The sequence below is a fragment of the Pleurodeles waltl genome, chromosome 3_1, assembly GCF_031143425.1.
Source record: "Pleurodeles waltl isolate 20211129_DDA chromosome 3_1, aPleWal1.hap1.20221129, whole genome shotgun sequence".
Lineage (NCBI taxonomy): Eukaryota > Metazoa > Chordata > Amphibia > Caudata > Salamandridae > Pleurodeles > Pleurodeles waltl.
Window position 1 is genome coordinate 879327782 of NC_090440.1, and position 17456 is coordinate 879345237.

The 17456-nt window shown below is 39.6% G+C and overlaps 1 protein-coding gene across 3 annotated transcripts in view; it reads right to left on the reverse strand.

Moving 5' to 3' along the window:
• Positions 1 to 17456, reverse strand: part of MRPS15 (mitochondrial ribosomal protein S15) — a 58296-nt gene that overhangs the window by 16640 nt on the left and 24200 nt on the right. For all 3 annotated transcript variants that reach the window (XM_069223868.1, XM_069223866.1, XM_069223867.1), the window contains exon 5: positions 13318 to 13402. In XM_069223868.1, the coding sequence (XP_069079969.1) occupies positions 13318 to 13402 (85 nt within the window). The remainder of the gene's footprint in view (positions 1 to 13317; positions 13403 to 17456) is intronic.

Here is a 17456-nt window from a genome sequence, read left to right on the forward strand (position 1 = left end):
CACTGGCACAGAAGGGAAATAGCTTGTGTGCGGATGTGCTCCTTGTGAAAGAGCAAAATGCAGTCACTCAAGGTGAAGTTAGCTAGTGGCTGAAGTAGGCTGAGCCACTGCCCCATGCTGTAGTGAGTTGAAGTAAAATGTGAATGACACAACAACAGACCAGTGGATGAAAAGAGATGGCTGAAAGCCCACATATGTGGGTATATTACACATATTTTAGTAAAATCAAAAGTTCTTGGCTAACACCAGACCTTAAAAAAATCCTAAATGTCTGGGAAAAGAACAATTCATAGCCCAATGTAAAAGGAACCACAGCTCAAGAACAAGGGCATCATTAACAGTGTGGCAGGCGCCCCGCCAGAATGCCACATCAGTAGTGACAGCCCTCTTACCCCTTTAGAGGATAACAGCATGTCACGTTTACAGATCCCTGCTTACCTGACAGAGGTCTCTGTGCCCGTAATGCATCCGCCAGTTCAGTGGATGCACTGAAGGCAGAGCTGAATGACAGTAGGGCACCATGTTTATATTGCACGCATCCGTTCAGTTTCTGGTTTACTGATATAGACTCCCAATGAGAAGTTTATTTTAACGAAGTTAAAATGAATGACCCTGGCTCGCAGGAATTTTCTGCTTGTGCATCAAGGAAACGGTTTTCCTTACACAGTCCTCCAATGTTAGCTATTCTAGAATTCAGTGAAAACCAAGATGGACTGCTGCAGAGTTTAACTCCAAAGTACTTTTTCTTCAAGCACCTTGCTACATTGAATAATTAGGACAGCAGAAGCAAAATATCCAAGTTTTTTGCCAACTTTCTTCTTGGATTAGTATCCTCAGCTTGGTTCATTTTACAGACGTGAATGAACCTCTTTTCAGTTTCAGGCTTGCTATGTTAATTATGTGCATTACTGTCTTTCCAGTCTCTATATGCCTAGAATTACTGACCAACTTCATTGTCAATAACGCAACCTTACATGAAGAACATTCGTTCTTTTTATCCTGCTCATGTCAAGTTGTTTCCAGTTAAAATGTCGTCTGCTCTTCAGTGGATTCTGACTTTCTTTTATCTGACTGCTGGTGATGACGATGGATCATTTCCAAAGTGTTCATTGGTGTAGCATCTCGTAAGACATTCACAGATGCTTCATCGGACTGATACTAACAGAAAAGAAGGATGGGCGGAGAGTCTCTGTATATCTTGGGGATGCTTCCTTGCGATTTTTCACAGGCTTCTAAGCCAACAAGTTCTAAACTCAGATATAACTGGAGGCCTTAATCAGGGAGGCTGCGTAGTTGCACTCCTGTTTTTAAAAAGAGGGAAGGGAGTTGCTACTGGGCTGCTTAACATGATATCAAAATGCTGTATTAGAAAGGGAAACCACACACATGGACCCAATATATCTCCCAAATTTTAACTAAAGGGCATCTCTGCACACATGGAGATTTACCCATCGGTATGACACAACTCAGAGGCGTTCTACAAAGCAGTAAGTTTGTATTAAAGAGGGAAGAGTCTATATTTTGAAATTCTGTAACCAAGAACGATCTTTAAACTAAAAGCACGTTCTTCGCTCCAGTTTTTTGTGTCTGAAGTTTTTTGTGTCTGCAATGCAAAAACAAAACGGTTCGCTATTGCACAATTACTTGTCAGTTAAGCAGTTGTTCGTCATGCAACAAAGATCATTTTATTCAATGTGCTCCTAACCACCAACATATGCTACACACTACCTAACAGCACACACTAAGCCAGAACTCTGTGCATATATGAAATGCTGCCCAAATATCTCAATTACTGCCTATTAAGTATCCCACAGTACTTGCTCCAGTAAGTTACAAAAAAGAGATAAACATTTTCCAAGCAATCGGCACCTGTTCCAGTCGATGAACTTAGCAGTTTGGTTCAGTCATTCGGTTTCAACCCCTCCCCCCCAAAAAACAACAACAAATAAAGCCATTAAAAAAAAGGACATACAATACTGACCGCCCAACTATACAAAAGAGAATGAGCCTCTGGTCTGTGATGGAAACGTTTGGAACAGTCATTCATAGGAATATTGAAAGGTGCTGCAACGCCAAACTAATAACAGTTTGTGCACTACACACAACACTTTACATGAACAACAAGCATTTACAATGCAACAGGTCTCGCATTTCGTCGAGATAGAGCTATTAGCGTTGTAAACTCCTAACCAAACTTTTCTTGCCACATTAATTGGAAAAAAAAAACGAGCACGATCGCGCTGCGAAATAAACCATACAGAAAACAGGGAGCCTCGCATGTTTTCAGCAGTTGTTCGGTGCGCTCGAAGAGGGCTATACACCGGAAAAGGCATGACTTATGCATGCATTTCAGAAATGAAAGCATAAGGATTTTAAAAGGCAAGCCCACGAACCAATGAAAGTGGCTGATGTAACATGGGCATGGTTAGAAGCCCAAAGGCAGATTACAGCAGGATCGGAGCGCTTTGCGCTCGACCCTAAAAACATCCCGATGCTAACTAAGCCTAGGAATTGCAGATCTCTAAATAAGAATCTCTTGCCTAGCCTTTTCAGATTGTACTCCCATCATTTTCAGCTGCTAAATACTAAAGAAACAGAGAAATATGGGTCCTCTTCTCCATCTTAATCTTCCATCATAGTGGATGGCTCCACAATAAAGCCATTTAAGAAGAAAATCTAGATGTAATGGTCGCATTCTTATTACAGGACCTCAGGTACATGAAGAAAAATGGAAAATATGCAAGACAGGTTAGTAGACTATGCACTGAACCGAAAACTCACAGGATAAAATATTTGCAGGGCTCACTTGCTCATATTTTCGAAGTTCATAAACGGAGCATTAGATAATAGTTAAAACTATTCAAGCGCTAAAATATAATTCAGTTTGTGGTGCGCACTAAACAATGGTAACCATTATGATAAAAACTGCTAGGAAATGCAGGAAAGGGGTGCATCCTACTGAAGTACATTCCGCTTCCAAGCAAATCTTTGAATAAGGTCTTTTTTGCTTTCTTCTTTAATAGCATAGTTAATGGCATGTTTACTTTACAAGCCCATTACTCTGACACACAGAGAAGATTAGAAGAATCGTCACTCACTCAAGTGCTGTAAAGATGCGCAGTACTTCCTGCTGACAGGACTAAAGACCAATTGGCTTTTGCAATGCCCGATTGCTTTTTGTCTTTGACAATGGTTACTGCCAACGCTGAGCAGTATCGGTAAAAAAAAAAAAAAACGAAAAGAAAACACAATAATGTATAGGACTTGTATAGTGGCATACTTTCACCTTGAATATATGTGCATTCGCCACAAACAGGGTGGTAATTCTGTGTTTAAAAAAAAAAAAGAAAGTTACCATGCCAAATTGGTGGAAAAAAACTGCGTGAAAAAAAGGAGCGTGCAGTAAGTAGCAAACTACCAGAAGAACGCAATGGGGATGGACGGGGGTGCAATGGAGGAGCTCAAGGTGGGGAGGGTTGGTGGTGAGAAAATCTAAGTCGCTGCTGTGAGCAGCAGGGGAGGGTTTTAAAATGTATTTTAAAAAAAAATCAATTACAGAGGCGAGAGAAGCAATGGAATAGCTGCAGGTGTTGGAGAAAGCAACTCTCAGAGTGTGTGGGGGGGGTACTGAGGAAGGAAATATCACAGAAAGAGAGGGAAAAAACGTGCACTGCAACAGAGTGCTGAAATACAAAGTTGTTTCCTAAGAGCAGAAATACAGACATTGGAAAGACAGTAGTCATCACATCAAAAGATAGCTAGGAAGGAATGCTTCAAAGGTGGGACAAAGAAAGAATAGTGTCATTGATTAAGAAGCAGCACTGACAAAGCAGACCCTTGGAAGGCCTGGAGTATTTGTTAAATGCTGCTATAAATTGAGATTTGCTGTCAAAGGTTCGTTTGGTCTGGTCCAAAATCAACCTCCAAAAAGAAATGGGCGAGTACAAAAAATATCTTGAGTGAAGTATAGAAAAACTCGGCTGGGTGAGCTATGGAATCTAGTCCCAACCGCCCAAGTATTCAGAAGGGTCTTAAATAAAGCATTAAGGGCCATATGTACCAAGGCATTTTCCCATTGACACAGAATGGGTAAAAGTATTTGATACATCTGGCCCAAAGCTACAAAGCTGGCTGGAGGACAAAGGAGCAGTAGTCAAACGAATACATGGATGGCTGGTGCTGAAATCTTGTGATGAGCAAAAGGACCTCCATGTTAGAAATGGTGTTTCTGGTTGGCTAGGGTATGCCCCTAAGCCAGGCAGATCCCACCACTCTAGTCAGGGTGAGTAAGTTAAACACCAAAGATAACCTGGCTCACCCTGGTATCTTGGAACAGAATAGTCCGGCTTATCCCCAGAGGCAATGCACAAAACGTTTGTGCAACACACTCACACCAGTGATACAATAACTACACCACAAAAGAAAAGTCTCCACACGAGTATATGAAAATATATTTTTTATATTATGTATAACTGTCATAAGCACTGAAATGACATGGATCATAAGTACTGCACAAACTATATAATTCCTGGAGTAATACTTCATTATCCTGACTTGGCAGGAGTCCAGAATTCCATACAGATTATCAGAGCAGGAAAGGAGACAGGTTATGAGGTAAACGCATAAGTTAACACCTGAGTGCACAAACATAAATCAGGGTATGAGGTATACGAATTACCACATGTCATCCAAGATCACCAGTATAATATAAGTTACCAGCAGCACATCAGTAACGGTTATTCTGCACCAAAGTACATGTGTCAGCATGAAATCGTAGGGCACGGCACACCTGTGCTCCTATTAGATGCAGTACAGTAGGTGCTAGGCAACGCAGTTTCCCTCGGCGGCCCGATCCCACTTTTTGTGGCCTTTGCAGAGGGTTTGTTCCCCCGTAATGGAGGCGGGATAAGGTTCCCAGGTATTAATCATATGCTGGGTTCTTGTACTGTGACCTCCCCAAGGATGGTCCACATGTGAAGGAAGAATGGCCCGGGCCGCTGTGGGTACCACAGGCACTCTGGGCAGTGATGCTGCTCAGTCAGGCTCCTCCTGCCGCGTGAGGGGACTGCGATCGAGCCTCCCCAAAGCACAGCAGGAAGGGAAGACCTCAATGGAAATAGCAACGGGCCCTCCTAGTTCCCCTGGTGGGTGAGGCTGCACCCAGCTGGTGTGTCGTCTGGTGGCAGGGCCCTACTAGGTGGATTTCACACATGATCCCCGAAGTAAAGGCATGGCAGCTTCCCCTCCTGCTCTGGAGGGTGACGGCTCGGGCCACACAGCATTTTCCCTTTGGTCCGGGGGGATATGGGGGCCCAATGATGATTATCCTGGTCACCCAGTCCTCTTAGAGAGAGAGACGAACAACACGGGCTGTCTTGGGGCCCTTTTACAACAAAAAAATAAAATAAAATAAAAAATGATCCCACCAGATTTCCAGCAAACGTAGTGTTCACCATGCGCTGAGTGAGCCCACAAAGGGAGGTCATAAGAAGTGCTCACCCTAGGCTAATGTCATAATTATGAAGTGCTCTTCATGCGCTGAGTCAGACAAACCAAGGAGTAAGAAACAGCGCTCCACCTGTGCTGGGCTCCTTGGGAGGCACTTGGAGGGGGCACAAAGCAGGCAGTAGTGGTGAGGCAGACGAGCACAGTAAAACCAGGAGCTTCAATGGCAATCTCTCCCGATAGCACTACAGTGCTTTGGCAGTCCAATATCAAGGTACAGGGCAACATGCTGAAAAGCAATCTAGATGAGTTCTTTATGCTCCCAGCATCAGCAGGAAGCAGGGCAACCACAGAAGAGCAGTCCAGATGAGTCCTTTTATGCAGTCCTTCTGAATTAGGTTCAGTCCCAGTCCCAAAAGTGCTCTAAAAATGATGGGGAGAGAATCCCTCTACTTATCCTCAAAATGTCCAGCTTCTAGAAGGTAGGAGAAGTTTCCAAACAGATCTGACCAGTTCCAATGATTTCTCTTCTCCTCCCCTACTCTGGCTCCAGACATCAGTAGGGGGTAAACGATTCCTTTGTGTGAGAGTAGGACACAGCCTATACAAGTGGAAAGTGTGCCCTGCCTTCCTCTCTCCCAGCCCAGGAAGACCACCAGTATGCAGTTGTAACCCTGTCACACATAACCCTCTCTGATGGATGCCTGTTTGGGGAGTGTGTACAAAGAGGAGCTGTCACCCAGCCAGAGAAATACCTACTTTCTAAAAGTGGTATTTCTGAAATAGTAAAGTAAAACCCACCTGCACCAGTAAGCAGGATTTCTCACTACCATTCCAAGTATACTAAACATGCCCACACTACTCCTTACAGATCAGAAATTACCACTTAGACATATATAAGCGAATTCTCAACGTAAACCTTTGAGAGGAGCAGCACTCACAGCAGTGAAAAATGAAATAGGCTGTTTGTTACTGCTAGGACATGTAACACATATAAATATATGTCCTACCTTTTACATACACAGCACCCTGCCCATAGGGCTATCTTGGGCCTAACTTAGGTGTGACTTAGGTGTAGTAAGAAGGGAGTTTAGGCTGTGGTTAGTAGTTTAGCTTGCCAAGTCAGTGTGGCAGTAAACTGCGCATGCAGGCACTGCAGTGGCAGGCCTGATACAAGTTTGAAAGGCTATTTCTGTGGTGGCGCAATTTGCACTGCAGGCCCAATAGTAGCATTTAATTTACAGGCCCTAGGTATATGGTATACCACTTTACAAGTGACTTGCAAGTACATTAAATAAGCCAAATAAGTGTAATCCAATTATATGACATTTTAGGGGAGAGCACATTCACATTAGCATTGATTAGCAGTGGTACAGTGCCCAGCGTCCTAATGCCAACAATAAGAGGGTCAGAAAAATAGGAGGAGAAAGACAAAAGGTTTGGGGATAACCCTGCAGAAAGGGTAATTTCCAACACTCCCCCTTCTGGAAGCCACCTATCCCCTGATGGGTCAAACAAAAATGACCGTAGTTGAGATTGGTATAAAAACCAAGAGCGTGATCTTTCCCAAAGTGACAGGAAAAAGACCAAAGGAAAGGGGGGGGCATAAAATGTCACTTTTGCTACCAGACAAATGAGCCACTGCTGCAAGTCCTATGTATCTGTCTCCGCTTAGGCCAACAGCGGAGTACATTGTTGAGGAAGGAGTTTAAGTCATTAGGGATTAGGACATGCAGATCTGCAGTAAAAAGAGTCTCTGGACCCACGTAATACAATGCTCAACATCCGTTTGGTACAGTTCTTGGATATTTTAAAGGCCCTCCTTGAGGAGAATCTTCATGTTCAGTCTGGGGGGTCAAGGTTGTTGATCAGGAGGGGCTTCCCCAAGAGATCATGGAAGCTACCCATGTTATGGTGGGCTGCTAGGGAGAATCGGGATTCATCAGCTCCCTATCCCGCCATATCGCTGTTGGTCCCGGTATAACCTGATACTTGCACTGTTGCACTTTATGCATGTGCTTGCACATATGGTAAGGGATCAGTTACTTATGCTATGGTAAAAGGATTCACTGATAGATGTCCTTGATAAAAACTCCCTGGCACTTTAACTGCTGTAAATTTTACTATGTTCTCCCTTTGTTTATATCTCTTGCACCCGGCACTTTACGCGCCCAAAGGATCCTTCAAATTGTTACTCCTCTTAGTAGACATTGACTATGCTAAATGTTTATCTAAGTATTTTGGCTTTTTCATATGCAGCCTGAGTAAAGTCAGCTTGAGTTTTACTATTCTGACCTCCAAAAGGCCAAAAAGAAGACCCTTGTCTCCTATCATTACTACTTCTTCTGTATCTAAGGGTTTATTACTTTAAGAAACCGGAGCTTTACCACCAGGCATGGAGGAAACCAACAGAAGACTACATATCTTTGACATTAAGCGGTCTCTCATGTTCAAAAGGGTACCTGAAGTAGAACAAAAAGTGAGTGACATACAGGATTCCATTGAAAAGATTGACTCTATGCAACAAGTAATATGTTTTTTTAATAAACAGGCAGAAGGTTTATAAACCAAAGAAACAGAAGGAAAACTGTAAGAATCTATAGCCCCCCAAAGTCTGTTGAAAGAAATGATCCGATGGTGTTTTTAAACCTTTATTTTAATCAATATTGGTAATACCTTACTCATTTTCTTTAAACATATGAGTGCACAGAGTGGGGCAAAGACCTAAATCTCCTACGTATTCTGATAAATATATTCTAGAAGCATATAGTTTTATCTTCTTACAATTATTCTATCAGCCAAAAGCAAAAAGATTATCTCATGTTATGGTAACAAGTTGTTCTTTTCACAAGATGTTGCCAAAAGTACCGCTGAGTGATGAAATAAATTTTAGATATGCGCCCTGTTCTCCGATCCCTCAACACATGCTTTGGACTATTTCATCCATTCTGGGTTAAAGTTACCTACGGCAATAAAACAATGATCTACAATAACCATATGAAATGTAAAAAAAATTGGTAACTGCAGAGGAAACGTCCTGCTCCTCACGTTTTAAGCTATTCTTCTGCATGATGTTTCTTTTATTTATGCTTTATATTGTGTATGTATGAACTCTGTTAGTTATTTCACCATAATTTCTTACCCTATGCGTTTCTTTTTTAAGGTACCCTTCTTGTCACCACTGCTGTGTTGTTTATCACCTAATTATCTTTTAGCACCCCCCCACCCTGGACCTCTTGGAGTAAAGATGTGCTGTCTCCATTTGTGGTTCTTCTACACCCACATTTTGTGCTTCTAATAGGTATAATGTTGGCCTTGTTCCTCTCACATATTAGTTTTTTTGTCCATGTTCTACCTTTCTTCCTTTCTTCTCCTATTCTTCCCCCCTTTTGTTAATGTACTACTCATTCTCCCTTATCCTATCATTTGTTCCATCTACTTTTCAATCTTTTGTTTTCTCTCTCATGTAATCTCATGTCAACTCTTTCATATTTCTCTCTCTCTCTATATACATATACATATATATATATATATATATATATATATGTGATGTAAAATCTTTATTTATATTTTTAATGTTCTATCTCTATGGTACTCAACTTAGTCTCTTGGACTATTAAGGGAATTGCCTCTCCCATTAAAAGGCACAGAATACTTGATTACATTGCTCTACTACAAGAAACTCATTTAAATGAATATGAATCTAAGATACTCCAAGGCAATTAAGTTAGGAATGTCTTCTTTTCACCTGTTTATAAGAAGAAAAATTGTGTTATTCTCTGTTTTAAACAAAACATTGTAGTAGTTTCTCTGGAACAGGATAATGGAGGAAGTTGGTTAATACATAATTATAAATATTCCTGTTACAATTGTCGTTCATGGGTCAGCCTAAGTCTATAATTTATTCTGGAAATCTTTTACTTCTTAGTTGATAAAGCATGCTGATGATAACTTAATTTTTGGTTGAGATTGTAATAAACCACTTGAGCCATTCTTCAATAGGAACTCCAAAGTTAAAGATAGTTCTAATAGAATAAAAAAGCAATTCTCAAAATCCATCACCCAACGCTCCCTTAGTAATGAGTACAGAATTATCAACCCACATAAGAGAGAATATACCTATTATTTTCCAGTTCATGGCATTCAGTCTAGGAAAGATTACATTTTCCTAAGTAATGCACTAACAAAACAATTCATGGTGATATTGGACCTATCTTAGAACACCAAAGCATGATGCAGCTCTCATTGAATTAGACCTTGTTCTTTTCTCACATCGTTATCAGCAATAGAGATTTAATATTGTAATACTTTTACAATTTTGCTGAAGTTTTTTTTATTTTATTTTAAATCTACACCTGGTATACTGTTTCACATTATGAAGGACTCATTTAAAGCTGCTGCCAGAGACTTTATTATGCAATTTGTCTTTGATAAAAAAAAGAGGATTGCTGAAATAAAATTTAAAGAAACCCTAGCCACAATCAAACATCTTGAACGTATTTATTATGATGCAAAACACTCAAATACTTCAGGAGACATAGATAAAACAAAATTTCAGTTTATTATTCTATTGAAAATGCCTTCTTATTCCTTCTTAAATTCAGTGCTAGATATTATGGAGGACAAAATAAGACAGGAAAATGACTAGCTATTTATTTACAAATTAAGAAACATCATACAAATATTGAGAGCATTCACAATCCATTTTGAATTAACTTGTTAATATCATGATTGCTTTAGAAATGTCCCAATCATTTGTAAATTAGTATAAACACCTTTAATTTCTATGACTATTGTGATTCCTCTCAATAAAACATTTAATACTAATCCTGATTTTCAATCCCCAGAATTGTTTTTTTTTCCTTAGATCATATTACCAGAACCATTCATTTAATTACATAAGTAAAGCTCCTGGACCACATGATTTTACTATTTGAATTTTATATACATTTTCCAATTTTTTGTTACTGAAACCTTCTGATCTTTTTCTTATTTCTCAAATTTTAATATTGCCCAAGGGTGTTTTTCAAGATGCACTCATTTGTTTATTACCTAAAGATGATCATGATCCCCAGAGTTGCAAAACATACAGACCAATATCCTTAGTTAATACAGATTATATAATTGTTGCCCTCTATCTGGAACTTCTTTTACCTAGACTAATCTGCCAAAAAAAGTCAGATTTTATCAAAGGTCTTTTATCTTCTGACATCACTAGATAATTATTTCATGTTTTGAGCAAGTCTGCCTCTTATAAATATCCCTTGGCAGGAATTACAACTGATGCAGAAAAAGCATTCAACAGAAAGGGTTGGGATTTAATGTTTCATCCCCTTTGTTGGTTTGGTTTTGCTTCACAGATCATTCATTTAATTTTACTTTGATATTCTGTTCCAAAGGCAGCCATTTTTGTTACTGGAGTGTCTTCTGCATTCTTCAAACTAAAACAAGGTGTCAGACAAGGATGTTCCTTGTCCCCCTTTTATTTATCTTGGTCTTGGAACACTTTCTAATAAAAACTACGTCACAGCAATAAGAATTTTCATATGGCGATAAACACTCCAAATTATCACTTTATGCATACAATATTCTTCTATTTATATCAAACCAAGCTTCCAATCCCAAACCCCACGTTAGAAACTTAACAAAGAAATCTAAAGTTCTACTGTTAAATACATTTTGTTCTAAAACACACATTTGACAAACCAGGATATTCTTAAAACCCTACCCAAATAAAGTTTTCAGGATTGTGGTTTGCAAATTCTATTAAAGATATTATTAAATTAAAATTTGCAGCATCTTTTACCAAATAATGTAGTTTAATTTCAAGATGGAATACGCTTTTTCCACTTTGGTGGGGATGCATGGTTTCAATAAAGATGATATTGGTTCTATTTATCTTATACACTCTTGCCAGGATAGACCTACATTTTCTAATTTCCTTTACTGTGAAATAAGAGTCTCTACTTGTTAATTTTTTATGGAACATAAAAAAATCTCAGTTTATAGATTAAAACTAAACGAAGAGGATGGAGGGGTTACGGCCCTTGAAATCTGATAACTCTCTTCTGTGTTTATGGATGGACAGAGAAAAAGCCTTCATGGCTCCATTCTACTTCAATACTTTTTTTTTTTTTTTCACAATAAGACCATATTGTTACCCTTATTTAAATGTAGCTCTCGTTTACTTCAACCCATGCTTTAACCTAACAAAATATTAAGCTTGTTTTTCCTAATTCACCTACAGATGATAAGAAACCAATTAAAATCAAGCAATGTATCTATCTACTGGCCTGGTTGGAGAAAACAAGAGTCTTAAATGAGTTCAGTTACTTATTCCAGATGGAAAAATATTCCCCTTTTTACATGTTTTGGAACTATATATTCTTCAGGCTTCATACAGGCATAAATAAACCCAACTATTGCATGCCCTATGCCTGTGCTAGATAGCTACAGTGATATAGACACTCGGCCCCCAAGATATAATCATCTTTCACAAATCATTTCTACTATTCCAAGTGCTTCCCGTATTTACAAACCAAGCATTAAAACATCTCCTTCCACACCGACCAACCAAAATCTAACAATAACCTGCTTTGGGGGGGAATAGCAGTGGCATTTCAAGCTGGGTGGTATGGAGTAAACTCATAGAAAGCCTTTTTAACATCTATGTTTCTTTGCATCAAGTGATTTTTACTGTGCTCTCCGATAACTTCCCTTTTATCCAGTGTTACAACTAATTGCATATATACCACATTTACTTCTTCCACATCTCATACAGACATTAAGGTATGAGATTATACTGAAAATGCTCAGCTCAACAAATCTTTACACTTCTCTCTACCTCCAATCATGTCAACTAGGGAGCACTATTACGCAGACAATCTCAGATTAGACAACCCAGTGCAGCTAAGCAGACTATATTATATGAAATACCATAAAGGGACCTGCAGAGCTATTCAAAGCTACCAGAATACTGAAAATCATAAAACTCTGTGTTTGTCTCCACCCTACATTGTTCAACACACTGCTACATGCCGTGTCCCATTACACGATAACCACATCTCAGTGATCATCAAACACAACATGGAACCACTTCTGGCATGGGATCAAAGCAAAGGCAACATCCTTCCAACCACATGCCCTGCACGATGTAGTGTGCTATTCATGTTGGCAAGTGTTTCAACACCCAACTTGGAGGTAGTAAGCGACACATAAATGCTTCAACATAGTACAATATATATTTTAATGTAACAGAGGGAACAGACCTTTGACAAAAGACAGAAAAACAGGGGTTTGTATATGAGATCTGACAAAAAAAGTTATAGTTGGTGATGGTTACAATGCACTAACTAAAATAAAAATACTGAAATTACCCAGTTATGGTAAACTGAGCAAACCATTCCTCACTCCCTCGCCGTGCACTGCTCATAGCCTCACACAACATCACAGACACACCCAGCCTCCAGACCCATCCTCCTCAACCATGGTTTTGGCCATATTCTACAGCGGGTGCATGGTATAATGTTATCTTGAGACTTCGTTTGGAAGCACTAGAGATTTTCAAACGGTCATTTACCAGGTAGTATCTTCTCACCTGCAACTTGTGCCTCAAGGTTGGTTCTGAGCTGAAATCTCTCAGTAAATGGTGCAATGTGGTGCATAATGTACCTTCTTCGCTGTCTTTTGTTTTACAAAAGAAACTACTTTGCTAACAGTACACTTCATTGAAACAAATATCCGTTGTGTTATCTCTGACATCAATATGTGAACAGAGAGAACACACAATATTCCTAATCACATAAGCATGCTGTTAATGCCACGTTTGTTTACTCTATGTAGCACAGGGTGCCACAGCGCTACCTTACTCACTTTTCACCTCGGTGGAGCCAAAGTCATATGGATTCCTCTTCACCATATCCACCAACTGCTGAATTTTGACTTGCATCTTCTCCCTCTGAAAATGATAATTAAAAAAAGTTGCACTGTTGTAGAATACAGTACAAATTAGATAGTCCTCAGACACAACAGACAGATCTTAGGAGCATTCCTGCTAATAACATTAGAAGAATGAAAGGCTGAGTGGACTCTCCAGGATCTTCAACCTGTAAATTTCCACTAACAAACAGTTCCTCCAAAGGTTGCTTTGACTTTTCAAGCTCTATTCCTGGCCCGCAGGAGCGAAAGGTGCACAATGCCTGGTCACCCGCTACTAAATATACTATGGAAGATTAGAGGGATGATACACCTGCTCAGCAGAGGGAAAACAAGATAACGATAAAGACTGCACTCTGGTAAAAATCAAGTGGGGTTCTCTGGCACTTAATAAACAGCATGTTTGTCTGTCCTTCTGAATAGAACCCATATTTATTTTCCTATTCAATGGTTTGACAAGCCCTGATGTAGTGAAGATATTCTTCACCAGGTCCCAATAAAGTCAGTCGCTGAAAAGGAAAAGGTGATAACATGACCAGCTGCTACACATATCACTGGTGCTGGAACAAATTCCACAATGGCAGAGTTAAAATCATGATTTTTATCTCAAACGGGTGGTAGCTTGGGGCACCTCTGTCACCACTGGAAAAGCTCAAAAGACTCATAATACACAGATCGACCCCTCAACAAGATCTATGTTCTTAGCTTAGATAACATCAAAAAGAAACATTGTGAGACTCCCAGCAGAACAGCAAACCAGTGTTGATTGTTTTATTAGGATTATTGCAATCATCAAGTATTAGGTAAAATAAAATATACAAAAATGAGGGCCTATAGGGTATGTTTCTACCCTCGGAATATAAAAACTGGAGTTCAGAATTAAGCTTTGATTTATAATTTGGGTAAAATTACTATCTCCCCAGGTTTCAAGTTATAAAATAAAGTGTACACATGTTTCTAAAAATATGCTGTAATTATGCCTAGTATGTCTCTCTGCATTCTTCTCATTCAAGGCATGTAAAACCTTCAACACTCAAATCCTAAACCTTATTGCATTTACAGTCCATTCTACTCTCTGGACGATCCTCAATTGATTGCCCCCTGATCCCCCCCCCCCCCCGCCCCAGCGCATTGAGACCCTACCAGGTGAGTAGTGCACTTAAGAAATGATCTGATTGAGTGATTGATTCCCCCCAAAAGTAATTAACACTAGACAAACATGCCTTATGGATGATTTTTTTTCCTCTGACCTCTCTTCCTAAAACACAGAACAGTACCATCTGCTCCTTGGAGGATTCACTTGCCCCACTCTCCTACAGTGTCTGTCTTACTGGTCTCTCACCCAGATGTTTGAAAGAATTTAAAATATCAAACGGTCCCACTTTCCAGCACACTGCTGCTCCACTGACTTCTTCAAAGAAATCAACCACATCTTTAGCCCATTACAGAATTTCGCATGCAACGTTATCTTCTCTGACAGAGTATATCTTATGGCGATTGAGCACAGACCAAATAAATCAACCACAAAACTTTCCTCCAGTATCTGCTTTTGCTTTCCCTGCAAAGATCAGGGAAACCCTTATCACCATCTAGATACATACCTTTCTGGGTTCACATTCTATACCACTGCAATCAAGGATACAAGATTTTCAGATCCAGTGGAACTGAGAAAGCCACAGTCTCTATGAAAGATAATCTGGTGCAACCAATTTACTCATCTGTATGTGGTCTACTGGGATCAACATGCTGAACATTTAATGAGATTCAATATTCTGTGCAGCGTCCATGACATGCCCAATAGTCTGTTCATGGGGAAAAAAGTGAAACAATCAAACAAGTCTCAAAAGTGTGTCAAAACTTAGTAGGTGCCCCTCCTGCACTACTGCTTATGGAATATTAAAGGGATCCAAAGCCTTGCCAGTGCTGTTCAATGTCTATGTACAATCTCCTGGAGCCACATAAGTAGTGTTCTACAGCGTTCTCAGCAACAGGTCCAGCCAGCTAAACTAAGTATCAGCTGGGCGTCAACGGTAGGGGTGACTAAAAACATGCACTGCTTAAATGTTTACAAAACTGAAATACTAATACTTGCATCATCCAGAGCTCTAGTTCCTTTTTAATGTCATTGCAACATCACACTAATCTAGAACCAAAGATCATCACATTAAAAAAAACAAAAGGCCTCGGATTAACTATCAATCTTTTTCTCTCATTCGAAGCCTTGTAAAGACAAGCCTCCTTTCCAGAAACAGGAGCTACAGAGTATATCTAGAACTTTCAGGAAGCTCCTTTGAAAGGTCATCATCAGCACTGTAGCAGGCATTGATGATTCCTAAACCGGGCTACTTTAATACCCTCATTTAAGGTCTTATCACATCAAAATCAAATTCAGATGATAAATATATCTGATGCCTGAGTTATTACAAATGCTCATCCCCGTAGATCATATGAAAACAATTTTGAAAGAGCTCAAATGGATCTGAAATAGCCACTGCATGTAATCAAAGCTTGAAACTTCTAGTTGTGACGGCCACTGCTTTGTATTACAATGGGCCTAAATATATATCCAGCCTCCACACTGCCATAAACAACAGGCCAGTGCTAATCATCCATCAACCTAAACAAGCCTAATTTCGCATTTCTTCTTTATGAAGCTAACACAAAAAGTTGAGTTTGAGGAAGAGACAATCATAGTTTGTGACGCTTGCTAAATAGTCAACAATAACTTGTACTGAAGCAAAAAGTATGTTCACACTCAAGAGCTGCTGGAATGAATGATTAACTATTTGTCAAATGAGCATTTAAAAAATGAAAAACTCTGAAAAACAGCTTCTCAACTGTTAAGAACAATATATGCTATCAATTGAATTAAAATATTAATATATTTTGCTAAGATCACACCTATTCTTAGCCTGTGAAGTTGTCTTAAGATGGAAACAAAGTAAAAAGAATCCTCATGAGTTAGTATTCATCATTACTCAATTTGGTTTGGGGAGTCTGAGAAACCACACCAATCATTTGAGAGTATGAACAAAACAGAAAATACATCAGTAGCACTGATCTGTAATTGTGATGGAACATTTCAAAGTAGCATATCGCAAAACAGTTGGTCAAATCACTGCAAATATCACAGGTGATAGATATTTTGGAAAGACTGAATTAATACGCCATAAGATTGGCCCCAAACACCAGAAATAGCTTCACTACCACTGGGGAAATTAACTTAGAAAGTAAATTAGTGCCTCCCCAAAACAAGCACTGGCAATATGAATCACATATGCAAGGTCAACTGGTTTTGTCAATGTATTTTAGCCAAGTTGTACAGCAGCACAGCCGCTGTCCAATACAATTAAAAATGAGAAAAATAGACACTATAACACAGCCAGCGCTGGCCGCTTCATACAGCTTTTTTCGAGCATAGCCAGCAACAATCACAAGTGAGGAGGAGGTGCAAACCACAACAATAGGAGGACAAATACCGTCAGGAGGGCGGCAAACAACAACAGGAGGGGGAAAAAACAACAACAGGAGGTAGAAGGGCGCAAGCAACCCTGTGTGTGGGTGCAAACAACGATAATGAAGGAAGCAAAAAAAAAAAGTGTATGAGCGTGAGCAGCGAAGGGGGCAGAAAGAGAAAGTGAAAACGTGGCATGTGCGGACCAATGAGAAGTTAGAAAATGAGTGCGACAATGAAGGCAACAAATGGTAAGCAAAAAGCGGTCTCCAAGCCCTTTTTTTTTTTTACATCTCAGGGGAGCCGAAATATTTTAAGAAAAATTGTCAATTACGCTAGTAGTCACTGCAAAATACAATATGAACATCTTGAGGTTCTGCTCTGGAAGCTTTTGAGACGGTTGTCTTATTAAACTGCAGAGGTCTATGCGTCTTTAAACTAACCAGAAGTACTCAGGATCACCAGGATTCTAACTGGTCTGTGAAGCAGGTGCATTAAGCCATGAAATACAGATACCGCAACTGCATTTCACATAGTAACAATGATGCAAAGATGTCAGTGTGTTCTAATTTAACACATAACAGTGTGACTTTTAGTGTTAGTGAAGGTTCTATTTTTGCTG